The sequence below is a fragment of the Eublepharis macularius genome, chromosome 11, assembly GCF_028583425.1.
Source record: "Eublepharis macularius isolate TG4126 chromosome 11, MPM_Emac_v1.0, whole genome shotgun sequence".
Taxonomy (NCBI): Eukaryota; Metazoa; Chordata; class Lepidosauria; order Squamata; family Eublepharidae; genus Eublepharis; species Eublepharis macularius.
This window is the reverse complement of record NC_072800.1, coordinates 56670689-56698510: the sequence shown is the minus strand read 5'-3', so window position 1 is coordinate 56698510 and position 27822 is coordinate 56670689. Positions and strand designations below refer to the sequence as shown.

The following is a 27822-nucleotide window of genomic DNA, read 5'->3' as shown; positions in this document are numbered from 1 at the left end:
ACCATGAGAGACTGAGCATGCTCCACACATGCCAGCTCCGTAGGGTTGCTGAACAGCATCGGTGCAGTTTCATACAACTAATATTATTTTTATTTTTTCCTTCCGTGGAAATATCACGTTGCAAACGCGGGGCTGCTTTATTCCTCAAGATTGTGCCTGCGTTGCCAGAAGGGTAGGGAATTCTGATCCCAAGCAAGGGCAACAAGAGGGCACGGCGCTTCTGTTTCTGCTAGTAAGCATGCTCAGTAGTATTAGTTACCAAGAGTAGCTGCTGTTGGTTGCTTCACAGGCGAGAGACGCGGACTAAAAACAAACAAACAAACCAAAACACCCTTCGCTGTCCTTCCCTGTGCCTGGAAAGGAGCACGTTGGGTGAGTTCCAGACATGCTGGGCAGCGTGGGAAGGGGTGGGGGGTCTTTTACGCTGCTGTGGAAAGAATCGCTCTCGCGCCTGCTCTAAGCGTGACAGGTCGCTTCTAAGCGTGAACGGAGGGAGCGGCAGGGCGCTTGGCCACCTTGTAAGGCGGCAGAAGAGACACCGCGAGGCGGCGGGGAGAGACGTGGATGGGGTTTTGCGGGCTGCCATTTTGTGAGGGGATGAGGGCGGGTTTGTTTTGCTAGCTGGAGTGAAACGTCCCCGCCTTCGTTCTCTTTTCGTTAAACCTCTAAGCAGGAGACTGTTTGTTATGCCACAAGGAGGTTTTTTCGGTCTCTAAAAGCATGGCCTGTGAGTCTGAAATTTAGGGCTCATCAAAGGACTTCATCACAGCAGACAGCAAAAAGCGAAAACACAAAAGTATTTTCGAAAGAAAGGACCCGACGTTTACCCGCTCCCTACCTAGACAAGGTTGCAAGCCTATGTACTCTTACCTGGGAATAAGCCTCACCCTCATTTGGGGGCACAACTGTGCAGTAACTTACTGCTTAATTGCAGTTGTAGGGAAACTAAAGAGCAATAAGTACCATATTTCCAACTTCCATATGCTAGAACTGGTTTTCTTAAGGGTCAGGCCTATGCAGGAATATCAAGCATGCACTTTTTAATCCCCAGTGGGAAGCTAATAGCTGAACTGAGTAGACCTAAGAATATTTTGTAATCACAAACTAGGATACTGCTTTTTTAAAAAAAATATCCCCAACACAGAAATAAAACTGCTGTTTCTGTTGATCTCTGCAGTTTCCAATAGCAAGAGAATAATCGTTGGGACTATCGGCTTTCCCTGCAGGAGAAAATATGGTATACTATAGCTAGTTTGATACAGGTTGATACAAACAGGGCAAAAATATAGAAGATTATATAGTAGACCAAGCCAAAACAAACACCTTGAGATGCTGGATTGCTCTAGATCCAGAGGAGTTTGGCTTTATGTTACAACATACTCAAAGACTCTAATAGCAACAGTCTTTTTGCTAGCAGTGTATGTAAATGTATAATCTGGAACTAGTAAAAAAATAACTATAACTATAACTAGTAAAACTATAACTAGTAAAAAAATAACTATAAGAATTAAATACACACTATAAAAGAGCAGCCATAAAAATCTTGTAAATGAAGTAAGGCCTATACAGATTATATGATCAACATCTGGAAAAACTTTCAGCCACTGCTGGAACTAGGCAGTCATTAAAAGATTTTAGAGAATAATGCCTAAAAAGTGCTAAATAAAACACTTTGTGGGGAGCTTTGTGGGGCGGCAGTTGTTCACATTTACCTGTACCAGGGCCTAGCCCTAATTACAAGCTGTCAAAATTTGACTTAAGGGCCTCATAACTGGCTGCTGTTTCCCTCCGCACCCTAAATTTGGGCACAATAGATGCTCTACTAATAAATTTATGTACACAGTAGACCCTTGCGACATGTACACTAGCCCTAAGCTCCGTCGATGCACAGAGAGGGAGAGCAAGGTGGGGACAATGCTTTACAATCGTTCCAGATCACAGTTAGGAAATGTATGCTTACACTACGCAAATGACTGGAGATTCTGCAGAAGCAGGGGGTGGCCAGCTTGTGCATCTGTGGGTTGACTGAATACTGGGACGGTTCCTGTGCTCAGGACTATAGGCTGCCTTCACTGTTTCCCATAGATCTGGATGGGAAAGGTTAATTATGCCTTTATAAGTGGCCATTATTAATGATTAGCTTAGAATGTGGATATAGATTAATAGCTAAAAATACAGTATTAGTCAAAAGGGTGTTTTTTGTATAAATTCTAACTTGACCATTGGTAGCCTTAAGAAAGCCAGAGTTTTCCTGTCTCATCTTCTTTCTTCCCCAAATCTGTAATACTGACATACCTTCCAGGGTGGTAGTTGTGAGGACTGAATTATTATATGTAAAATACTTAGAGCCAGGGGTCATTCCGTAGAAAAAGCTGGAGGAACTCATTAGCATAACTAATTAGCATATGGCACACCCCTTGCCAGGACCAGAAATGTTATTAGCATAACCAATTTGCATATGCCACACCCCCTGACATCACCTATCCTAGCTTTTGGACCCAATCCTGGCCATTCAGGGCCCAAATTGGGCCCAAAATGGCAAAAAGGGGATGAAAATTGCCAAAAAGAGGCCCAAAATGGTCAGGATTGGGTCACCGCTGAGCGGGAGAGTGATCCACCACCTGTCAGAGGCCCAATCCGGGCCATTTTGGCCCCAATCCAGGCCGAAATGGGCCCAAAATGGCTGAGAGTCAGGTGGGCGGGGCCATCTGTCATGTGACCTCTTTGGGGACCTGCCGGAAATGCGTTCCTGTGCGTTCCCCCTTAAAATGAGCCCTGCTTAGAGCGCTTGTTATCTGTATAATTACTGTCCTTAACTGGAATAAGAATATCTTTCCAGAATACTCAGCTGCACAGACATTTATTCTACACTAAGAAAAAAACCCATCCTAAACCATAGGCAAAGTGGTGCTGATTAATTAGTATGAAGCAATCATTCAAGCATGTGTTTTCAGTACTAGGGTTAAGCCCTGGAACAGGTGAAATGCTGCAGAGCCAGTGCAACTTCCTCCCCAGAATTGCTCACCTGGTATCAAAATACCCAGCTGGTGATTCTTACTCTCTAAAGGCTGTTTAAAACGAAGACGTTTTAGTGAAGTGAAAATCCTGTGGTTGAAGGTTTTTAGAGACTCTAACTCTACTGTCATTTATTTGTCATTTATAGTCTACCTTTCTCACTGAGACTCAAAGTGAATTACACAGTGTGAGATTAGTGCAGTCAATATTTGCTGTTTTATTTCATCCTTATCAGTTATTGCTTCTATTTTACAGTTTTATCCTAAGTCATAAACTTGAGATCCATGTTTTATAGAAGGTGGAGTATAGATGTTTTCAATTTTAAAAATGTACAGAGGGCCTTCCCTTCACTGTGGAGCAACTACAGCATTAGAGTAGGGTAGGACTCCTGGGGAGTCCCCATTTTAGTCTCTTTAATATGTACCCCTTAATGCTTCTCTCTCTCAGTTGTAGATGGTAAATATATTTTAATAGAATCTTCATTGTATATACATTTTTTGCATGTATTGGGAAAGCTGCAGCAGCCCTGCATTATTTACACAATTACACTTGTTCAAGTAGGGGTTGGGGGGTTTGGTGACCTTCTGCCTGCACCTTTAGCCAGTAGAAAGCTTTCTCTACAAATTATCTCTCCATGCTAGAAAAAAAGACCTGCTTGCTGTGGGTATAGAAACAAGGATAGTTTTTAAAAAACTAAATGACAATCCTGTTAATTGCACTACAAAGACAAGATCACATTTTTCTAGTCTAGCTAATGTTCAGTGTTAATTAATGATTATATGACCAAGAGATTGCAGTTTTATGCAACTCAGAATCCCCACATAGCACTAAGCATGTATTGGGTAGGAAAAATTCATGCATATTTCTCTTTTTAACTATTCTTTTTGATGGGGAAAGCATACTAATAACTTACTATTGAATATCCCTAGTAAATATGAAATAATTACTGCCTTTCATACTTACAAGAAATGTTCATAATTTCAGTAACTAAATTTCAGTACACATTGGAATTCCATTGAAAATTATAGATATGAACTCTCCTTCCATGGGCATATGGACATAAATGCAGTGGGGAAAGACTTCATGCCCTAAAGGGAATCCTGTGTATGCATGTCAGGTTTGCTTGGGGAAGAACCATGCTCAGAGTAGCAAGTGTATGGCTTTTTAATCCTTTTTCAAACCACATTTAGGGATAGCTATGGAAATTTCACATTTTGAATATGCACTGAATAATAGATTCACTCTGTAATCTGCCTTTAGTCTCAGTAAGAAAGGTGGATTATAAATAACATATAGAACAAATAGAACAGTTATCTCTTAGTAAAGAACAAGTTTCTTCATTGATACCTAGCATATATTAGAAGAGAAACACTAGTTAAATTAAATTGAAGAGCTATTAGTACTAGGTACATTTCCTTCATTTCCCTTCTTTCCTGCACAAATTGTGTTCCTCTTCACTGACTACCTTGAATATAACAACAGCAACAACATTTGATTTGTATACTATCCTTCAGGGCAACTTAACACCCACTCAGAGTGGTTTATAAAGTATATAAAGGTAAAGGTGCAAGCACCAAGTCATTACTGATCCATGGGGGGGGGGGTGTATCATCATGACCTATTAGGTGGTTTTGTCATTGCCTTCCAGTCATCTACACTTTACCCCCAGGAAACTGGGTACTCATTTTACCGACCTTGGAAGGATGGAAAGCTGAGTCAGCCTTGAGCCAGCTACTTGAACCTGGCTTCCGCCAGGATTGAACTCAGGTCATGAGCAAAGCTTGGGCCCACTCTATGCCACGGGGCTCATAGCATTGTTTAAACTGAAGTGGGAGGGTGGAATATTTCCTGTATTCTTCAGACTCCACTAATATTTATTCCTTTAATAGATTCTTAAATATGAGTTAGATTTCCCCAAGTGTTCTGAACTCTAAAGTGCAGAATACTGTCTCCTCCTTCCAGTGCTTGACTTAAAAATTCTATTATGCTTTCAGTGTTATGCTCTCAGTCTCTCTACCCCACTCTCAGAGGGAATTAATATACATCAGAGTATGTTAAAGTTTTGCCCAAGAACCTTTTTTCATATCAGGACTTGCCTCTAAAATGTGTTGAGAAAATAATGATCTGAATGCCTTTGAGCATGTGCAGAGTGCTTCTTCCTGATCACAGACCTACTCGCTTGACATTATTGTGGCAGAACTTTCAGGCGATAGGAGTGGCTTACAAAGATGTTTGATTCCTGCTCTCTCACTATTCAAAACTTGAATTCTTCCTTCTCAACTGTAGTACTGAACTAGAAACGTGCCAAAATAATTCTTCATGGTAGGTGCTACACACAGCTCCTACTCCTTTCTGTAGTCCTCCCAAAAAGGAACTCTGTTTAGGAGTGAGATTTCTAAATAAGTCCAAGGGACTTGTTATCTTGGCTAGGTCTCTTTTCTGCATCAGCGCATGTGCATCACTGTCTCCTGTTGCTTGGGTTTGTTTGCTTAGCGCAGACAAGAACCAGGCTCCTCGGATTCTCTAAAACCAAGAGGTGAAGAGGCAGTATTACAGTTGCTTGGAGATTGGGAGGGGGTGTGGTGGAGTATTCTGGGAGCTGTAGTTTAAAGCATTGAAATGAGAAGCCCAGCCTTCCTCCCGTTCAAGCATCCTTCACTACAACTCCCATGAACCCAGGCATTTTGCTAAGAGATGTTTTTCTCTATTCCGTGGGGAGCTCACCACCTCGATGTACTGGGGAGGGACAGGGACTGGGCGACGTGACCTGACCAGCTGTACTGGTGGCCGCTGGCTTTCCCTGAAGCTGCTCCCTGCAAGTGTGCAACTGGGTGTACGTGTGTGAGAAGAAGTCCGTCATGGTGGCGAAGCCCCTATCTCATCCGTAGCCCCTGCGTCACAGCAAGGCCTCGCCAACCTTTGGGCGAGAAATAGCCAAGTGCTCCTCCACGCACGCGTGCTGAGCTGACTGAATCTGGGGTAGCTCGCCCCTTGCCCCCCCCCCCCCGGTTAATGCTGTGCCTCATTGCCCCCCTTCCGCAATCGATTCTGCCTCATTTTGTCTTTCCCTTCCTCCGCCGGTGACGCACCGAAATCGGCAAGTGGGAGCTACCTGCAGCAGGAGCGCGGCCAGCGGGAGCAGGTGAGGGATGCTGAACAAAAAACTCGGAAACCCTTTCCCTCCGCCTAGAGTGCGGGGCGGGGCCGCATTTTGAGTTGAAGTTGAATGTTGGAGCGAGTGACTCTAGTCTTTGGGGAGAGAGAAAGGGGGTTTTGCACGTCGGGCAAATGTGGATGGTGGTGGGGCGTCTGTGTGCACGTAGAGGGGCTGGGAACGATATTCAGACCGAACTGCTAGTTGCGCCTGGATCTGGCTGCAGCCCCCCCCCCCCTTCCAGGTTCAGCCTTGCAAAGGTTGAAGGTATGAAGGGAACCAGAAATGGTGCGAGGATTGCGGAGGAGGGATGGTAAGGAGTTGCCGACTGCCATTTTGTAAAGAGCCCCGAGCAAGTTCGCTAGGCTGGGGCCTAGGATGAAAAATGTCCCCCTCACAGTATACACCGGTGCAGAGCTGCGCGTTCTCGGCTTTTAAAGTAAAGACACTGGCAGGACAGGGCCTAAAACATCTCCCTTCTTTTTTAAAAAAAACATCCGGCCTGGTTAAGAGTTCTGGAAAACTCAGGAACTTGAATACTGTTGTGTGTGGGTATTTTGGAGGGTAGCGCCAAGAAAAGGTACTGTGGCTTCTGTGTCTGGGTTTTGCTTTGAGCCAGTTACCTGCAACCGGAAAAACTGCTTAAGGTGGTGCCGGTCAGTTTATCTCCCTTACTCTCCTTTACTTTCCACCTCTGATTTCCGAGGTCTGATACTTTTTGTACTTTTTAACATGTTGCACATACTGAGGGGGGGGGGGTTGGTCTCAAAGAAGCAAGCCTTTGTACATACTGGGTGTCTGAAAAGTAGAGCTTGTTAAGGGGCAGCGTTTATATTGCTTGCCAAAATATGACTTCATCTCTACTTCTTTTCATGAGAGTCATTTTAAATAATTACTTATATGCTGCTAATAAAGCAAGGAAGCACAGCAGAGTAGCTGTTTGTCTTAATTTTCTTTGTGGGGGGAACTTGGAGGGACAGGACCCTGTCAGTGATCATGAAATATTGGTACATTTGTTTCATATAAAGAGCTGGTCAGATTGTTAGTCAGGATTTATCTTCATGAGTAGAGCTACAAAAGTCTCAAGGGAGCTAAATATTGAGTGCTTGATATAGTATCTATTTTTCCTAAGAAAAACTGGATATGGCCACTGGAAATAATTTCAGTGACAATGAAATTACTCGGAAATCTTTAGTTAAGCATTTAGCTGCTGTATATTTCTGTCCCTAATGCATTGCAGGACAATTTGTATAGTTTTTGTAGGTGAGAGTAGCCCTCTTTAAGGAATGACCACAGAAAACTTAAGAGGTACTTGTTTACTGCCTACTGCTTGCTCAGAAGTAAGTTGCACTGTATTCAGTGGGGCTTAGTTGTACGTAGGATTATGGCCTCAGTTATTTTGCTTTCACAGATTCCATTGAAACATTGTGCTAATTTGTGGTTTGCACTAACCATAATTTAGAACTGAAACCATGGTGTGTGTCTAACAGGCAAGCCATACTCATAGTTTTTGGCACTGTGTCAATATTGAGTCACCAGGCCAAATTGTTTCATTGTTTGATTTTGCTGTAGTTTGAAATATCAGTTGTAAAAATAGGGAAAAGAATCCCCTGACCCAAATCAAACAAACAGCTTTGGATAGTGAACTGCTCTGTATAGTGTTAACTAGTATTTGGTTTCACAGGAGTACCCAGAGGAAATATTTATCATTCAAGATAACTATTGAAGTCACCACAGTGCCGTATGTTTAAATGTTCCAATGTGGTGTTATGTCTAAATGTCCAATATTATTATTATTTATTTACGTCATTTTTAGTCCGCCTTTCTCACTGAGACTCAAGGTGGATTACACAATATGAGGTTAATACAATCAGTATCAAGTATATTTCAATAAGGTAACAAGGTAAACAGATACAAGTTTAAAAGACATAGCATTAGCAAGGATCCAAGACAGAGTAGAAAAAATACTGGAGCAAAACATAATCAATTCTAGGACTAACATTAGACAACATGGAGCGCTGGTTGTACATAGGAGTACATACTTAAAGCAGCAGATAATATACAAGGTAAAAATAGTGATGAATTCTATGATTCCCAACTCGTTAGTGAAGCATCTGAGACCCCATCCCTACAATGCAGCCCTCCCATTTGAGTAGTTCGGTTTTGCATCATTTACGGAAAGCCTTTTTGAATAGTTTGGTTTTGCATCATTTACAGAAAGCCAGGAGAGTGGAGGCTCTTCTGACTTCCTCAGGCAAGTCATTCCACAGGATAGGGGCCACCACAGAGAAAGCCCTTGTATGGGTTGCTGCTGACTTCACCTGTGTGCAGCCTATCACCTGCAGGAGACCCTGTTCAGATGAGCGAAGCTGCCATGGAGGAACATAGGGAGGGAGGTGGTCCCGTAGGTATGCCAGACCAAAGCCTTGAATAACTTTGTATGTAATAATTAATACCTTGAACTGAGCATGGTAAATGATGGGTAGCCAGTGGGGCAACTGTAGGATGGGAGTGATGTTCATGCTCCTGCTTGCTCCTGATAATAAGCTGCAGCATTTTGCACTAATTGGAGCCTCCTAGTTAACTTAGATGGGAGGCCAATGTATAGAGCATTACAATAGTCAAGCCTTGATGTTACCATAGCATAGCAGGTCAGCAGTGTCAAGATAAGAAGCCATCGTCCAGGCTAGAGTGAGGTTGTAGAAAGCATTTTTTGCCGCTACCTTAACTTATTTTTCTAGTAATAAGTCTGGATCCAGTATAACCCCTAGGCTCTTAACTGAGTCTTTAAGGGTCAGACGAACTCCATCGAAAGTGGAGAGTACAATGTCCTTCAAGATCTCTGCCTTCCCAACAAGCGTCACTTCAGTCTTGTCGGGGTTCAATTTCAATTTGTTGTTTCACCATGGCTGTCAGGCAACGATCTAAGATTTCCTGTTATGTGGTATTATATCTAAATGTCCAATGTGATAGTTTACTTTATGAGAAGTTTTGAAGTGTTGACCTGGTGAGCCTAACTTGGAGGGGGGCATTAAGTTAAAAAATGCGTATGTTTTCTTCTTAGGTCATGGGACTCGTATGATAATACGGTTGTCAGGAAGAATGCTCGAACACCTTCCACTTTGGTTCATATTGTGTTTGCCAGTAGCAATCAGGCAGCTAATTAACTGGCAGACCATCCAGGTGTTCACAACCTGTTTGCTTCTTTTGAAGGAATAGACTACTTGCAGCCATCAAAAGCCAACTCCCAGCTGATCACAGGGATCAGCTGGAAGTCAGATTCTTCTGATCTTTATCGTGTAATATTTGGTGCATTATGGATTTCTGAGATACAGCAAATTGGGGTGTTCTTGTTCAGGTATAAGCCTTTTAATATCAAACTGGCATCTGATTCACCTTTTCATAATCAAGCTGTGAGTTAACCTGGAGTCAGGAAGAGCAGGGCTATTGAGATGCCATTTGCTCCACTTGAGACCTCTCCTTCAGATGTTTGGAGAAATTGGTAACTTGGGATAAATGATTGTGTGTTGTTATAGCCTTTTGGTGCCATCATAAAAACCAGAGACTTGTGAGATGAAGCCTAGGCTGGTTTTAGGGGAGGAAAGTCTCCCCCGCCCCTTGGGAAAGAGAGGGTACAAAAAGTCCCTGCAGCCATGTAGCTGAGCTGCTCTGGTGAGATGTTGGATCACAGGACAGAGGGTCTGACTGACTGGGTTTGCCTCTTTCTCCAGATGCTGGTCTCAAGCAGGAGATAAATAAGGTACTCTGGTAATCTTTAAGGTGACAGTTAGACAGTAGCAAATTGTTTTCTTCTGTAGTCACAAACAGTGTGTAAGAGCTGTTTCACTAATTCGTGTGCTTTTTATATTCTGTAATCTGTTATAGTTCAATAACAGCCTTTCTTGGTTAAATTGTGTCAACCCTTACTTATGAGCCTATGCCTGGTCACATGCTGGAACTTTGTATATGCTCAGAGGCTCACCAGCTTCCCCAACATCCGGTAAATATTGAAGCCTGTTCCAGATGGGGTAGTGGCAACCCTACTAGAAGAAACTGGGGGATCAGAGAGAGGAAAAGAACACCCCTCCCCCCCCAAACCCTACTGAGGTGTGGGTATCAGAGGCTCAGTGGATTCCTCTTCTCTTTTTCCTACCCTAAGCTGTCACCTTGGGCTGTAGAGAAAAGGAAGAGTTTTGTGGAGGTGGGGAATAGTGGGGGGACAGATTTCTTCTCTTCTTCCTGAAGGAAAAAAAGCAGCTTGCTTAGGCTGCTGAGAAAAGGATATGTAGTCTCTTTTTCTTCTCCTTTTTGCAATGGGACGTTCAGAAGCATTGCTTTTAGGTCCCCACCCCCAGCTTGGAGGAATAGAAACTATCTGCCTCTCTTCTCCCTCTTGCAATGGGGAGATCAGAAGCCAATCACTTCGCTGTGTAGCAGTTGGGGAGGGAAGGGTGGCTTAGAAGACCATTCCCAGCTGATCCCTGTCAGTTCTGCCCCCCTCCCTCCCCCATGCTTTCCTGTGTTGCAGCACAACAAGGCTGTGATCCAGGGAAGCACTGGGAGATGAGAACCTGACTCTGGTCAGCTGTGAGTTGACTTCTGATCAATGTGTAGCTGCAAACTTCTTTAGCAGCTCTTCAAATTGTTCAATGCATACTGAACATATCCTTCACACAGCTGTTAAAGGCACAGCAGGGAAAAGTCGGTACCCTAAACACTAGGGTTGCTTAGAGATGCTGTGGCTTAGTATTTCCAGTCCAAAGTTCCAGTTGGCTCTTCTGGTCATTAACCCTCCCTACGCCTGATTGAGGAAAGAGGGAAGGGAAATGGATTGGATTCAACCAACTTTTCCATTGGTTAAAAAAGGAAGGAGGGATCACTGCTGACCACCCAAAACAGCTATGCTGAAAATCATAGGCCCTAAACATGCAGAAGTAATGTTGGACAGGGACTGTGGAATTGAGTAAAATTGAGTGAAAATCTGCTTGAATCCAACCCACTATGTGGCATTAATGCATACGGTATGGTCTCCACAGATTGCCTTGCACAATGCGTATGTGAGGTGACCTCACAGGCCTCTTACTTCCAATATATATCACTGCACTGAAGAAAAAGTGTGAAGTACTTGTACTACCTGGATGGCACAGGCTACTCCAATCTTGTCGGTTCTTGGAATCTAAGCAGGGTCAGTCCTGGTTAGCACATGGATGGGAAATCACTGAGGAAGTCCAGGGTTGCTACACTGATGCCCTTGCCTTGAAAACCCTATGGGGTTACTGTGAGTTGGCTGTGATGAAGGCATCTTACACACATGCATGTATTAGGAAGAAGACTCTAAAACCAAGATTTTGTATGTATAATTTTACATTGTTCCCTCGTAAGAAGGGTCATCTGGGGATTTAGAGTGAAGCGTTATCTGTACACTTACGATGCTCAGGTCCTTGACATCTGGTTTAGGTGGGTCAATGGATGTCTTGAAAACAAGCTTGGGGAGAGTAGTGAGATTATAAGAACCAATATTTGAACTTCAGTCCAGACAAGACAGGTGGTGTTGGCTAATAATGTAACTGATCAGAGGTTAAGGAGTCAGCTTGTTGTACTCCCTTTAAAAGAGCAGGATTACAGCATGGTGTTGCTATCAGATCTGTGTTTACAGATGGAGGCTCAGGCACCAGCTGTAACTTTTCCTTGCGAAGTGAGATCCTTGGATAACTCTGGCTAATCATAGTGATGCTTTGATCACATTGTTAAAATATACCTTTGAAGATTCTCCAGAAAGTCCAAATGATACAGAATACTTCTTAAAAGAAGTTTCTCAGTGGCATGGATTGCAAAGTTCACATTTTACCAGTTCAGAAATCACTTAACTGGTTGCCAGTTTCTAGGCATAATTTAAAGAGCCTGAAAGACAAAGACATTGCTTCTTGGACATCTCTGTACCTGTGTTTCGTCAATGACTACCTAAACCACGGTTTCACTTTATGTTTGGGATCCTAAGTAGGATGACAAATCATGGTTAGTGATGATGATTAAACATTGTTTAAATTAGGTGTTACTTGGAAGCATCACATTAAAATTTACTTCCCCATGGAATATTTTTAGGATTATTATTCAAGAGTTACCTGAGCCTGGGGCCAAGACAGCAAAGGGAACTTGTTCATGTTCCCAGATATGTCATTCCCTTTAAGTTCTCTCCCCTTCTCTTGTTCTCCAAGCCTTTTCTTAACAGCGTTTTTGCCAGTCTTATAGTCATAAAACATTCTGCCCATATTCCCATGGCTACATTGTTAGTAAGAAATCGTGTTCTGTTGCTTAGCTTGCTTATATTTAGCAAGTTATATTGTGGAAGTATCTTTAGCTCTAAATACTGAAAAGTAGCTGTACTTACAAGCTCCTGCAGAGATGCATTATCTTTATTGATGCCAGTCTGAATATTTACCTTGCTTTTTAAGAGAGAAGGAACAGTGGTGCATCTTTTTTCACTATTAAAATGTAACCTAAACAATCCATAGCTGTGGGAGCTGTAGAATAAATAAAAAACTAAACTCTTGAACTCTGAATTGCTATGAATTGGAAAAATGGACAGATGGAAATGATTTATCTTATGTCTGACAGCGGATTCCCAAATTGGACTCTCTGATCTTGCTATTTGCTAGTGATGTTGGTCATCTGATTGTTGATCAGAGAAAGTAGTACAGAACAAAGTTCAAGTCCAGTAGCACATACAGACTAACAAAAATTTCCAGTGTATAAGCTTTTGTGAGTCAAAGCTTCTTTTGTCAGATATACTTGTCAAAGTTCACTTGGATTTAACAAAGTGAGTTTATACCCTGGAAAATGTTGTTAGTCTCTAAGGTGCTACTGGATTTGAATTTTGTTCTGTTTCTACTACATACTAACATGGCCACCCACCAGAAAGTAGTACCCATAATGCCTGACTGAAACAAAAACAGTGCAATCTTAGAATTAATTATAAAAATAGTTTAATAGCTCACTGTAACAAGGTCCACAACAGTAAATGCCTAACATTCTAAATTGTCTCTCTCAACTTTTTTCACCATCAGACATGGGGAAATCCTTTTCATTACCTTCACATGTATCTAGAGAAGATGGAGGTGGTTCATCTGACTGTATGAAGAATGGTTTAGTGCATTCGGAATCACACAGTGAAGATGGAAGAGGTGGAGATGTGTCGCAGTTTCCTTATGTTGAATTTACAGGAAGAGATAGCGTCACGTGTCCCACATGTCAGGGAACAGGGAGAATCCCACGGGGTATGTTTTTGATACACATAAGCAACTTAACCAATTACTACAGTTTTAAAACATGTTTTTGATTTCTTCTTTAAGTACTCGTTAGACACCAAATGACAGTGTATTTTGGAAAGAATCTGGTGTGTTATTTATCTCCTTTGGATCTACAATATTAGTCAAAAACTTCTACCTTTGCTTTCTTTGATTTGTGTTTGTGTGCATGCATTATTTCTCATATACAGCAATTGTTGAGAAACACACACTACTTTGAGAGTATTTCAGTTGTAGTATTTGTTATTGCAATTGGACTTAACTTGAGTGGTCAGAAAATGTAATCAATAAAACCATTTACAGCGCTCACATTGCACTTATGCTACCTTCTTATACTCTCTTAAACACCTGTGAAGTAGGTTAGGACAAGAGAGGCAATGACTGGCCACAGGTCACTTAATAAACTTCATGGCTAAGCAGGGATTTTAACCCAGGCCTTCATAATCCAAATTCAGTATGCTGTCCACTACAATATGCTAGACTAAGCAGAGATATTCCCTTCTGAGCCCACTGATGTCAGTGAGCTTAGACGATTGTACCTCTGCTAAGATTGCACTGTAAGGCTTGTATGTCTATCTCTCCCATTGCGCAGGCATCCAGCCAGTTTTCCTGTTTCTTTAGCCAAATGCTTTGTAAGCAGAGTGCACAAATTAAAAGCTGCTAGAGGTCTGTAGCAGTTCTTTGGCTATTTGAAATCAATATTCAGTACACATTCACACAAACACCTGCTGCCTCTGCCTTTCTGTTCTGCCACTTCTGCACCTTGCCAATCCCATTACCTGTTTATCCACGAATCTATGTGGCTCATCAGATTCCTGTTGCTAAAAGGAATATACAACTTCCATAAGGTTTTATCCTAGTTGTTCTAAGTAATGCTCTCAGTGTTCTTTGGTTGACCTTTCTTCAGATCCCTGCATCTTGATCCTTTAACCTTTCTGCCACCTGAGTTTCCCACCCCATTACTGACTTTTGTTTCAACTACGCTTCCCAGTCCACTCCCCCCCCCCACCACATCCCCAAAATTTCCTCTTTTCCCCACTAACAGTCCAGTGAGCTGCCTCAAGTAGATTTTGGAAAGACAGGATACAAATAATCCAAGGCTTTTTTCTCTCACAGAACAACATTAAGGGCTTGTCCAGATTATCAGTTCAAAACATACCCTGACAGTAAGTTGGCCTTTTTGTCTCTGTTTAAAGGCAGAAATACAACATCTGTTCCTCTTGTAATGGATGGAAGGGGGAATACCTAGGTTGTTCTCTAACAGGATACTATTTTGTTCTGTCCCTGAACTTGTACTTTTTTTTTTTTTTACAAATCTCAGAAAAATACCAGTACAGTTATTCCAATAATATCAAGGCTACTTAAGCCTCCCAAATGATGTTTCTGTTTTTTGTGTCAGTTCGGTCTATTTTGCATTCTGTCATATTTAATTATGCAAATAATTGACAGTCTAGTATACCAATTTGAATTTCTGTCTTAAAATATTTATTATTTATTCATTTATACCCAGCCTTTCTCCCCAGTGGGAACGCAAAGCAGCTTACATTGTTCTCCTCTCTTCCATTTTAACCTCACAACAACCCTGGGAGGTGGTTTAGGCTGTGTGTGACTGGCCCAGGATCTCTGAGCTTCCATGGTAGAATGGGGATTTGAACCTGGGCCCCTAGATCCTAGTCTGACACTATAACTGCTGCACCTATGTGCTCTGTTTTCAGTGTATACCCCTGTAAGATTGGGTGGGTATATTTGCACTCCTTTCTTTTGAACCTTGGCAAAGATAACCCAGAGAACTATTACTTCTCTTACTTTTGCCTGAGAAAATTGCAGGCAACATACTCCTGAGTATCTGATATACTGCCCACCCCCCAAATTTCAGGAGGATTGGAATGTGGGATCCAATCCTGTGGACCCCGATCAATCTATCCCCAGCCACTCTCCATTGTTTCCTATGGAGGAAACATTTTCAAGGCTTTTAAACCCCTCCCTCTCGGGCACAACATTATTCCCATACAAGCTTATTGTCAAATCAGAGAATCCCATTAAGAATCTCTTTACTGAAGGAAGGGGAGGGGTTAGGCTTACCAAGGCATGAAGTTTAAAAGATGGTCATCAGCTTGAAGTGATGCTTGAAGGAGCTCTTTTAGTGCTTGGGCAGGGGAGAGGGGCAGAATAAGATGGGAATCCACTCTGCTTGCTGCCTCCTCTCCCACTCAGCCAGACTCACGTCACTCTCCTGCAGCGGCACGGAGCTTGCCTCCAATTGTGCTGTTCTCTTGGTGCCACAAAGGCTGACTATGGCAGCTTGCCTACAGCTGGATAATCTGGCCCGGTGAGTCCAGATGCCCAGATCCAGCCTGGGTTTCAGGCATGTGATATGGCTTAACCAGCTTATACTGGATTGGCATAAATGCAGTTTTCAAGCTGGTTACCAAACCCAGATTGTATACCCATGCTCACTTTTTCTCTCTCTCTCCAGCAGGGACTGAGGCAGCAGGTGGAGATGGGAGCAAGGAGAAAGTGCCACTACTGCCTCCTCCCAGTCACCACTGCTTGTTCACCTTCTCTGCTGCAGAGGGGAAAATTCTGAGAGAGGAAGAAGGAAAAAGCAGCAGCACCCCCTCCTCCTAGCCACCACTTCTTGTCAGACTTCTCTCCCTGGCAGGGACAGTGACTATAAAAGAGAGGAGAAAATGACCCTGCCTCCTCTTTGTTCTGGCCACTGCAACTGCCTTAATGCCCATCCAGTTTCTCCTGTGCTTGGTGGCAGTGTGACCAGTCATCTGCCTTCTTTCCCCTTCCTCCCACTTGAACATAAGAAGAGCCCTGCTGGATCAGACCAGTGGTCCATCTAGTCTAGCATCCTGTCTCACATAGTGGCCAACCAGTTACTCTGGAGGACCAACAACTGGGCATAGAGGCCCAGGCCTTCCCTGATGTTGCCTCCTGGCATTTGGAGGGTTATGCCTCTGAATGTGGAGGTTCTCTTTATCGTCATAGCTAAATAGCTACAGATAGACTTATCCTCCATGATTCTGTTTAATTCTCTTCTAAAGCCGTCTGTGCCTGGCCATCACTACATCATCTGGCAGCAAATTCCACCTTTTAACCACTTGTTATGTAAAAGTGTTTCCTTTTGTCTGTCCTGAATCTACTGCCCCTCAACTTCACTGGATGCTCTCAAGCTCTAATGTTTTGGGAGAGGGAGAAAAAGTTCTCTCTGTCTACTTTTTCTACACTGTGCATAATTTTATAAAACTCTCTCCTATCCCCCCTTAGCTGTCTCTTTTCTAAACTTGAAAAGTCCCAGACTCTTAGGTCTTTCCTGATAAGAAAGTTGCCTCAACTTCTTAGTCATCTTGGCTGCCCTCTTCTGTACTCTTCCCAGCTCTGCAGCATCCTTTTGAGATAATAGTATCCTGAACTGCACACAATATTCTATACAGATCTATACAGAGGCATTATAATACTGTTTTATTTTCAGTCCCATTCCTAATAATCCGCAGTGTAGATTTTGCCTTTTTCACTGCTGCAGCTCACTGGGTTTACATTTTTATTGAGCCTACAACCCTGAGGTCTCTCTCTCTCTCTGTCTGCTGACTCTTGTTGCCCATGTAACTTCTCCTGCTCTACCAATTTCCATTAGCATCTCAATAACTGTTTCCTTTACATTGTCTGTTGCTTGCACAGACAACATTTCTCCCATTTTTTGTAACCCCACCCATTTAAAAAAAAAATTTCCTGCAAGCCTGGGAGTTTCTCTAGGTTTACAGACCCCACCTCCATCTGTTCATAGCCATATTATGTGGCTTTTTTTGTTTTGCATTATCGGACTAGGTTTAGAATTACATATATATAGAGATATATGTTTTCAGTTTTATCAAATCTCAGAAGCTAAGCAGGGTCGGCCTTGGTTAGTAATTGGATGGGAGACCTCCAACGAAGATCAGGTTTGCAGAGGCAGGCAATGGCAAACTACCTCTTATAGTCTCTTGCCATGAAAACCCCACCAGGGGTCGCCATAAGTCAGCTATAACTTGTGAGGGGGGGTTGGAACTATGCCACACACAGCCTATGTATTTTTATTGCTGCAGTTAATGGAGAAATCTCAAATTTCTGAATGGCTGCTTTTTATTTCTAGGACAAGAGAACCAGCTGGTTGCCCTGATTCCATACAGTGATCAAAGACTGAGGCCAAGAAGAACGTAAGTCACTTTAACAATGTGAATGTGTGGTATTGGTAGCTTCTTGACCATTGTATTCTGGTATCAAAAGTAGCATAGCAAAAAACTTTATACAGCATTTGATTATTCAGAATGATCAATTAAGCAGCATGTCTCAGAGGGCAGCTCTTCCTTTCAGCCACCACACCCATGTCTTTGAGTATGCTTGAGGCTTACTCCCACCTCTCCAGTCAGCCAGTTTGTTGTCCCTAGCCATTGTTGGGCTTCTAACAACCCAGCATTGCCAGCTGATACTTCTCAATTGGCCTTCCTCAAGCTATCAGGAACCAGTTGTTCCAGAGGGCTCCAGATCAGCTGGAAGACTTGACTGCCTGCTGCATGAGATGGCTTGGGGAGAGAAAGGGTCCCACAAGGCACGGGTGCTGTTGCTGTGACATCCCAAACGAAGTGGGAATTGGTTGCTGCAGTTGCCTCAGTATAGATGGGGCAAAGCAATAACCTTGAGTATAGGCATGCTTGATTAACCAGCAGCCCCCGTTCCAGATACCAGCATTTGCTGTACTTTGAAGAATAGTTCTGAAGTACTAAAGTACTAATTTTCTATATTGCTGTTGAGTTGACTCTTGTGGATTCATTAACCTAATACACGTGGAATGTTTTTGTTGAAATAGCATCTGATGTGGGTTGGGCTGCATTGCTGGGAGCCCTGCTGTTGACCCAAAATCCAGCAAGTGCAGATGATCTGTCCTAATGGAGAAAGAACCATGCCGTGCTGTAGAGGTTGTGCTTCCTGTCTTGCTTGTGGCCTTCAGGGGCTTCCTTTTGAAGGACTTTTTTGCTGTTTAATGCCTTTGCTGGAGTTAAGGAAGAGAGGAGCATCTCCTGTGTGTGCGCACACCACACTCTTTAAAATGTCAGCTTTTTCTAAAATGGGAGACTGGTGAAAGGGTAGCTGGTTGAATAAGACTTCTCCAAGAAAATCAGTGAATTAAACTGCAATCCTGCGTACAGATACCTGGGAGTAATCCTCAGTGAACACAGTAGGATTTACTTTTGAGTAAATATGCTTAGGACTGTGCTGTTAAAAAGCTTTAGAATGCAAGGAAAACATGAGGGACTGCCACCAATTTAAACAGGAGCTTTTGTTGATACCTAACTTTCTTTCTCTCCATCCTGGTTTTCTGCAGAAAGCTCTATGTGACTGCTTCTGTAATTGTATGCTTACTGCTTTCTGGACTGGCAGTATTTTTCTTATTTCCTCGCTCTATTGATGTGGAATATATTGGAGTCAAGTCGGTATATGTCAGCTATGAAGCACCGAAGCACATAATATATTTAAATATTACGGTAAGATCATTATTATATTAACATTTGTTTCCTTCCATGTTTGGTAATTAGTGTGTCTTCTAAAAATCCTGCCAGCTTTATTCATCTAGAATTGTAAATTATTTCTTTGCAGAACACATTGAACATAACGAACAACAATTATTATGCTGTTGAAGTTGCAAACATTACAGCCCAGGTGCAACTTTCAAAGACTGTTATTGGGAAAGCACGGCTGAACAATATTACTCACATTGGCCCACTAGATATGAAACAGGTAAACATGACTATGTTTGTAACAGAAGCTGTGGCTGAGTTTTGGTACAGCAGTCTTTTGTTTCAGGTTCTTAGTCAGATTTTTTTCCCCTCTAGATTGACTACATGGTACCTGCAATTATACAAGATGAAATGAGCTACATATTGTAAGTGATTCTCTCTCATTTTTAATTCAGAGGGATATAAACAGTAGGGTAACAGTAATGGGTAATAGGGTTGCTAAACCCCAGGTGGGACCTGGCGTTCTCCTGGAATTACAACTGATCTTCAGACTACAGGGATTGTTTCCCCTGGAAAAAATGAAAATTTTGGAGGGCAGACTCTACGGCATCACATCCTTGCTGATGCCAAACATTCTGCCTTTCCTCAAATCTCCAGGAATTTCTCAGCCCTGAGCTGGCAACTATAGGGGTATGTGTAATTTGGCTATCAAGAAAAATAAAAATTGTTCATTTTATATGCATTGATCTGTTCTTTTTTTCCTTACAGTGAATTTTGTACCCTACCCTCTATCAAAGTCCATAACATAGTAGTAATGATGCAGTAAGTATGGATTATATATTTTGAGTTAACCTAAAAGCAACATGCGGATCTATCTTGCTTGTTGATGTTGGTTAATTGGTAATGGTGTACTTTGAAATGTGGGGGAAGAATTAAACGGCTTCCCATATAAGTAACTATTTGAATATTGTGTGGGAATCAGTAACCTACAAAATACAAGAACCTTGAGCCCATAACATTCTATAAAAAATATTTATCAAACTTAATAGATAATGCCAAGCATTGGAAGACAGTGCTAATTGTAATAAAAAAGCATACTCTTAAATTTATCAAATATATTGATTGATATAGAATTCCAAAGACACAGGGTCTTCTCCCTAAAAAAACAGCCTATAAGTCCAACTCCTTATGGCTAAGAAAAGTGTAGTTATATTGGCAGAAAGTTATTGTTGATTTGTTAACTCTCATGCAATGTGCGTGTATAATCATGAACTTTTGCCACAGGGACACTCTGAAAGGCATCAGTGTAACCCGCCCCCTTATGATCTGAGCAGGGAAGGAGTGGTAATCCCTTTTCAGCTCTCAGACTTGAAACATGTTTTAGAAAAGATGGGGGAGTGTGATTGGTACAAAGGGAGACTGCCTCTCTAGCATCTAGTTTGTGACAGAAGAGGATGAAGAGGATTGGAAAGATTTACGCACTAATTATCTTAATTCTGCTAGATTTTTTTTAGAAAAGAAGAAACAAAACTTTTCTATCATAATATGCTGTTAAATTAATCTTGCTCTGTTTTACTCATACTTTTTCTTCTGTAATCTCATTTCTAAAGCTCCGATTTCACATGCACCTGATAGTAAGATGATCTCTTTCTATTTTTATGAACTGAAGGTTTAAAATTAGCTTACTGTGAGTTTATATATACTTAAAAACTACATCTCTCTCTCTCTCTTTTCTTAAGAGTGACTGTGACAACTTCTTACTTTGGCCATTCTGAACAAATTTCTCAGGAGAGATACCAGTATGTAGACTGTGGTGGAAACACAACGTACCAGCAGGGGCAGACAGAGTATCTAAATGTCCTTCAGCCGCCTCTGTAAAAAGAGCAGAGATGGGGAAAGAAGATGGTTCATCAGTGCTGAACTTCCTGTCATATTTGGTAGAACAACTTAAAAAGGTATATGTATATAGCTTAGCTGTCCTGAAGGATTTGAAACATGAGCAGAAAAAGAGCAAAGTGTATATTATCAGAAATGAGAACTTCTTCCTCCGCTTTTACTATGTAAGTATCTGTCAGGGTGTCAGGAAGAAAGTTAAATCAGTGAATTTTCATACATGGATTCACAACATCAGCGTGCAAACACATAATTGTATAAATGACACTGAGTCACTAACAAGTATTATCTTAGAAAACAAGTTGATTACAAAATAGTTATTTCGGTTACGATTATTTCAGATGACAGCCTGTACATCTGATGTATCGAAACATTTTTTGCTGTGTTAAAGCATTATTTTGTTTGTTTGTTTAAAACCTTATAAGGTTCTTGAGGCAGTGTACAAGAATAAAACAACTAATAACAATCAGTTTAAACCCAATAACATCAACAATAACAGAAAAAATAACAGCAACTTAAAATTTAAAATCACTTTTACAGCAAATAAAAATAATAAGATAAACTTGGCTAATTTAAAATTCAGTAGCAACAAAACCTAACCAATCAGATAAAGAAATAAAACCAGCCACGCCCAGCTGAAAAAACAGATCATGAATAGCCTGGAGAAAGAAAACATTCTTACCTGGTACCTAAAATCGAACAAAGAAGGTGCCAGATGTAATGGGAGGAAGTTGTACAAACATAGTGCCACCACTGAGAAAAGCATTTCCCTTGTTGGCCATGCAACTCATCTTGTAAACAGGATTACTCACCAGGGCTCAGGTGCTGATCTTAGAAGCTAATATTTGCTTTAATAACCATACACCCATTCAGATATCATTGTACTAGGATTTTTTTACAAATTCCATTACAGACAGAGAACATGATACAGCCTTAATTCCACAAATCTGAGTGATCCACTTGAAATCTTTGCATAGATTGAATATGTAAACACGTACACACAAGTAGCAGAATGATAGGTGCAAGATGAAGAGTAAACTGTAGGTAATGCATAAAATTTTGTGTTGGAAAAACAATACATACATACAAAACTTTAAGGAAAACCAAAACATGCTTTTATGTATTTCATGTCTTCCAAATTTGTTGATTGGCATAATGTAATTATGTGCTTCTTTCAGATCTCCAAATTTTGTGTTTTAGTTTTAAAATCATTTAGTTGCCACTGGGGTATTAACTAACTGTAGACTCTTGACAGCTTTGTGGGAATTCAAAATACATGAATCTGAACTCAGACTTTTTTGCTAAAAGCATTCGTTTTCTCACTTTTCAGATATGGGAGTTGATGATCTAGAACAAATGTTTTTTAAAAGCTCACGTGCCTAGGGTCAGTTAGGGCTGAAGTATAATTACACTTGACATTGTTTCAGTACTGAATTAAATAGGAAGATCGCTGGTGTGGTGATGCTCCCATGCCATTCCAGTAACTTGAAGGGGAGTAGTTGTGTAGGCAGGCCAACTAGGGTGGTTACTTCCAGGACTATCCATGATTATATGGTAATAATACTGTCTATGTGACCTGTTTTATTATCACTTCACTTCTACTGTTAATAGAATGGTATACAATGGACTCGTTCTGCAACAGCTCCTATGCTATTCATATTATTTGAGTAGGGGTGAATCTTAGCTGCATCCACCTGGTAAAAATGAATTTTGTTGTTGCATAGTTGCAGTATTTTTCAATTTGCTGCATTTTCATCTGTATGAGTGTCTACTTTTCTAATTAAAATATCTGTTCAGGCTCAATAGTAGCCATAACTCTGGGCCATGTTAAGCGTAATGGTCTCATTAGTCTTGATGGGACAAATGTAACTATGTAGTTACTTTTTTCTCATGGAGATAAACACTTAAACACTTTCAAACTTGAAAAGAAAATGAAGTTCATGAATGAATTACAAAGGGTTTATCACTACCAACGCTTGAGAAGAGAGTCTGACTGCAAATAGTAATAATATTAAACGGATGCATTCTACTGCCAACCTTATTCCAGTGGTTGCTCTTAAAAGGCAAGAGTACTTAAAGAACCGTGCGAGTCCCGCAGCACATTTGGTTTACCAGAACTGAACTATACACAAACTTCTTTTTTGCCTCTCGGGTTCATATGTGATGCTGTACAATTGTCTGAAAATTGTGTATCACGGTTCAACATTTGCATCCCACTTTTAGCATTATGGAAAATGTTCAGGAATTTGATTAGTAAATATATGTACACCTCTTTCACAGTAGGTATTTTTATTTTGGCCAGCTGATGCTATGCGGTTGAAAAGACAAAAACCCATTACCCAGCTTGTTACTTGAAATCTTAAGTTTTCAGTCTGTAGCAGAGGCATTTTGCACTTTCAGCGGGAGTTGGTTGGATAAAATTTTGCAGTCTCAGGACTGCATTGTAGTACCACTAAATGTACTTTTTGATGGAAAATAAATAATTTATAGAGTATTACTTAGGTAGTATGTTAACTTAATTTTGGGATAGTGGGGTATACTCAAAATACAATCATGATTATTTTACACCTCTTAAAAGACTAGTATTCACACTTTTATTCCATAAAATTTGACATTCCAAGGCTGCTTTTGTTTCTGTTAGAGTATATTTTGAGAGGTTTTCCTGCATTTCTACTATATATGTTTGTGTGCTGTTAACATTGCTGTACTTTAATTTGTAACTGTTTATTGCTGCTGATACAAACATGCTTTGATACAGTTTATATAAGCTGCCTATGAAATGAAACCCTTGCAATCATCTGAGACTCAGTGCGTTATGTAAAGCATGGGCCAGTCTCGTGTTGTATTGCCATGGGTTTTTTGTTAAATTGAGAGTGTCTTTAAGATAAAAACAGATGGACAGAGCTATCTAGCATATTGCATGCTTTTGTGTAGGCAGAATCAAAGTGCTATTCATTGCCCTCCTATCTATGTGTCTTGAATATACTTTTCTCGCTGGGATTTGTAACCTGTAGTAGGTTTAAAGCAGGGGTCCCCAACCTTTTTGATCCTGTGGACTCATTTCAAATTCTGATACAATGTTGTGGATGCAGCTACAAAATGGCTGCTGCAGGAAGCTGAGCTAGCCTTGGCTTTCTCCCGCCTGGGTGGGGGATGCCCTGCTTTCACCTTCACCCCCGTCCCCACTTACCTGGCCAGTGGGGGGGCATCCCCCCAGCGGCGCAGCGTGTTTCCACCCCACCCCCCACGGGGCACCCCCCAGTGGCGCAGTGCGCTTCCACCCCACCCCCCTCAGCGGCGTGCTCCCATGCCTCGCAGCAGGTCTGTTTGGGGCCAAATCGAGCCCACGGGGGGTGGGAATTCAGCCCTTTGGTGAGCGCAGGAGCCCTCCCATGCCACCCTTTGACCCACATGATGTCATCACACCACATGGGAGTGCGCGCGCTCAGGCACCCCCCCTCCCCGGCACGGCACACTCCCACGCCCTGCAGTGTCACACTCCCATGCCCCACAGTGGGCCTGTTTGGGGCCAAATCAGGCCCACAGGTGGGAGATTCAGCTCTTTGTTGAGCGCCAGAGCACTCCCGGGCCACCCTTTGACACATGTGATGATGTCACTTCCCAGAAGTAACGTCATCACACCAGCCAGGAGCGTGTACGCGCACATGTATGCTAAGAAGAAAAGGGGAAGGAAGGGAGGTAGGAGCCAGTGTCCCAATCTCCTGCCGGGAGAGTGAAGGGACCTGGTAACCCTAGGCTGAGCCAGCTACAAAATGACTGTCACACCTTACCTTCAGTCATACAGTGAAGATCCTCGTGCTGTGGTAGCAGCTTTTGTTAAAGCAATGTTTTTAAAAATCTGCACAGCCACTAAAATCTCCACTGGCCTATCAGAAACACTGGTGGGACAAAGCCCCACCTGACCACGCCCACTTTCTAAAAACACTTGGTGGGCACCAGGAAAGGTGTTGGTGGAAACAATGGTACCTATGGGCACCATGTTAGGAATCTGATTTAAAGTTTTGCTGCCACAAATGGGGGGAAACCTTGCATTATTTCTCAAGTCTGGAATATTTCTAAAATATTTCAACCCTGTACTCTCATTGCAGCAGTTATTGGGCTTTTAATTTCTAGTTAAAAATATAAAACAAAAACCAATGATAAGTCTACTGTAAAAGAAAACAAATTTTTAAAAGTAGCTGGAAAACTTCAACAGACCAATAACAATAACATCAGCAATATTTTTATTTATTTATTTAATGTCATTTATAGTCTGCCTTTCTCACTGAGACTCAAGGTGGATTACATAGTGTGAGATTAGTACAGTTTATAAAAGCTTAACATTGCAAGTTTACAAAAGCATAACATCAGCAAAAATCCAACACCGGGTTGAAGAAATGCTGAAACAGAGCATAAGCAATTCTAGGACTGAGATTAGACAACATAGAACTACCCAGAAGGATCAGCAACAGGTAGTACATAGGTGCACTTACTTAAAGCAACAGGTAGTACATAAGGCAACATAGTGGTGAAGTCTATTGTCCCTGACTTGTTAGTGAAGCATCTCTTTTCGACCAGCTCCCTATAATACAGCCCTTCTATTTGAGTAGAAAAGCCTTTTTGAATAATTCAGTTTTGCACCATTTGCAGACAGCCGGGAGACCATCCTGACCACCTCAGGCAGGCCATTCCATAGGGTGGAGGTCACCACAGAGAATGTATGTATATGGGCAGCTGCTGATTTCACCCACGTGCAGGGTGGCACCTGCAGGAGACCTGGCTCAGAGGAGAGAAGCTGCTGTGGAGGCACATAGGGAGGGAGGTGGTCCCATAGGTATGCTGGACCAAGGCCATGAAAAGCTTTGTATATGATAGCCAATACCTTGAACTGGGCATGGTAACGGATAGGTAGTCAATGGAGTTAAATTTTAAAGCATTAAAACCTGTGAAGGGATGTGAAAGGAGAACAGACTAAAATTACGTTGGCGAGAGGAGCAACAGGATTATTAACGGAACAATGATTTAGGTGGTGTTGAAACCTTAACAGAGTTGGTATAAAGCAGAGGGCTGAGAGGTGTCACCCACATTGTTTCATTCTGAGGGCGCGCACACACAACAAAGCCACTGTAGATGTTCTCAACTGATCGGCAGGCTTATATTGGAGTGGGAAGCCCTTGAAATCTCCTGTTCTCAGATAATAATTAACGCTTCAGGTTGTGCCCAGAAGTATAGCTCTTGTAAAAATGTGAGATTTGTTCCTTATAGTTTATGCCAATAGCAACGTTGCTGTTGTGTTCTGTGCCAAGTGAAGATTCCAAACCATTTTCCACGACAGTCCAAAATAGAGCATGTGGCTGTAATCTAATATGGACGTTACCTGGGCCAGTGAATAACTGGCTACACAGCCAGGGAAGGAACTCGGCTGGCATACAGGCTGAAATTTATTTAAAGGTTCTAGTAGTTGCAGACAAGGCCTGGTAGACCCTCCATTTGTATGCCCCGTGGAACTTCTGTGTTCTGAAGAATACAGCTCCATTTAACACAGGTTGACTTCTCAGACTAATAGGATGTATTAACAACCTACAGTACCTCAATCTTTTCTAGGTTAAGTTTCAGTTTACTGGCCTTCCTCCAGCCTGTTACTGCCATCAGATACTTTTTCAGGAAATACACTGCCTCACTCAGTCACCTGGAAGAAGGAAAAAATACAGTTATGTATCTTAATGTGATGGCTTTTTGTGCCAAATCTCCTGATAGCCTCTCCCTGTGATCTCAAGTAGATGTTAAATAGTATGAGCAGCAAGGCTGAACCCTGCAGAAATAGTTTGAGGAGCAAGACTGAACCCTATTACAAATAATTATAACACCTTTTCCCAGAACCACCTTTTAATATCAGTTGGCTGGATAGCAACACCAACCATCAGAACATGGCACTTCCAACACCTCCTTTGTCTTGAAGGACGCTGTCGTTGATGGTACCAGAAGCTGTTGAGAAGTCCAGGACAACCAATAGGGTCATTTTTCCTGTGTCTCATGGCATAAGCAGCAAAGGTAGTATCAGTTCCAAAACTGTTGAAAAGTGGGATGACATGGTCTACATAATCCATCTTACCACACACACACACACAAGCCAGAAATTCCACAGCTGCCAAAAGTTTAAGCACCTTGTTAAAAGGGGGTGGTGGTGGTATATTTGATATTGGCTGTTATTCAAATTGCTTGGGTCCAGGGATGGTTTGATGGCTTTTTCAGAAGGTTTCATAATTGTCGCCTTCAAGGCAGTTGGCACTATCTCCTCCTTCAATGATGTATTCACTACTCTCTGGATTTAACTGAGCCACTAGATGTAATGAACCATGAGGAAAAGAGCTGAACATGGATATGGATATCGACCAGACTGCTCCAAGCACCATGTCCATATCCTCAGTTTGCAACAAGTGAAATTCATCAAACAACTTGTGATTTTGAATGAGCTTCAAATAACAGTTGTACTTGCAGAGGGCAAGCGCTGACATATGGGTAATCAATTTTAATTTAAGATGAAATGTGCAGTGGGCAAGATTTGAGTACTAGCTATATTCCTAAATTTGTTCTTGGCTTTTCAGCCCATTGCAATGTAGACTGTGGCACATCGTAAGCTGTATCGCCATGTTCTTAGCTGGCAAAGGTAGGGCAGGCCCTACAATTTTATTGGATCTTAAAAATTTCTACATAAAACAGAAATTTAATGACCTACTTACTGTTCGTTGTTTTTTTAAAGTGACTTCTGTTCATTAACCACTACTAGTGTTCAAAATTGCATATAATTTATGTATAGAAATACTAAAAGGTGATAACTATTTTTGTAATTTCAGAAATGTAATTGTTCCTGTAATCATGTGGCAAATGATCTGTATGCAGTATTTGAAAGCATGAAAAATAAAACTGCTCTATTTGGTGTGCTTTTATGGATTCA

General features: G+C 41.7%; 1 protein-coding gene across 3 annotated transcripts; it reads left to right on the top strand.

The window, feature by feature from the left end:
* The first annotated feature begins 87 nt into the window (after nucleotides 1-87).
* TMEM106B (transmembrane protein 106B) lies at nucleotides 88-27822 on the top strand. 3 transcript variants are annotated; one of them, XM_054991081.1, is made up of 8 exons: nucleotides 88-372; nucleotides 13234-13443; nucleotides 17612-17675; nucleotides 18842-19001; nucleotides 19114-19254; nucleotides 19350-19399; nucleotides 19743-19796; nucleotides 20714-27822. In XM_054991081.1, exons 2-8 carry the CDS (start codon nucleotides 13236-13238, stop codon nucleotides 20850-20852), a joined length of 816 nt encoding a protein of 271 aa, XP_054847056.1. In that variant the 5' UTR covers nucleotides 88-372; nucleotides 13234-13235; the 3' UTR covers nucleotides 20853-27822. The 3 variants fall into 3 exon arrangements, with proteins under 3 accessions (XP_054847056.1, XP_054847055.1, XP_054847054.1); XM_054991080.1 differs by lacking the exon at nucleotides 88-372 and adding an exon at nucleotides 5705-6157; XM_054991079.1 differs by lacking the exon at nucleotides 88-372 and adding an exon at nucleotides 6415-6482.

Bases quoted from the DNA above. Each gene is read 5' to 3' on its own strand.
- TMEM106B (XM_054991079.1), top strand. From the start codon at position 6,455: ATGGTGCGAGGATTGCGGAGGAGGGATG. The intron at 19,255-19,349 runs GTAAACATGACT...TTTCCCCTCTAG, and splicing joins GCCCACTAGATATGAAACAG to ATTGACTACATGGTACCTGC. The intron at 19,797-20,713 runs GTAAGTATGGAT...TCTTTTCTTAAG, and splicing joins AACATAGTAGTAATGATGCA to AGTGACTGTGACAACTTCTT.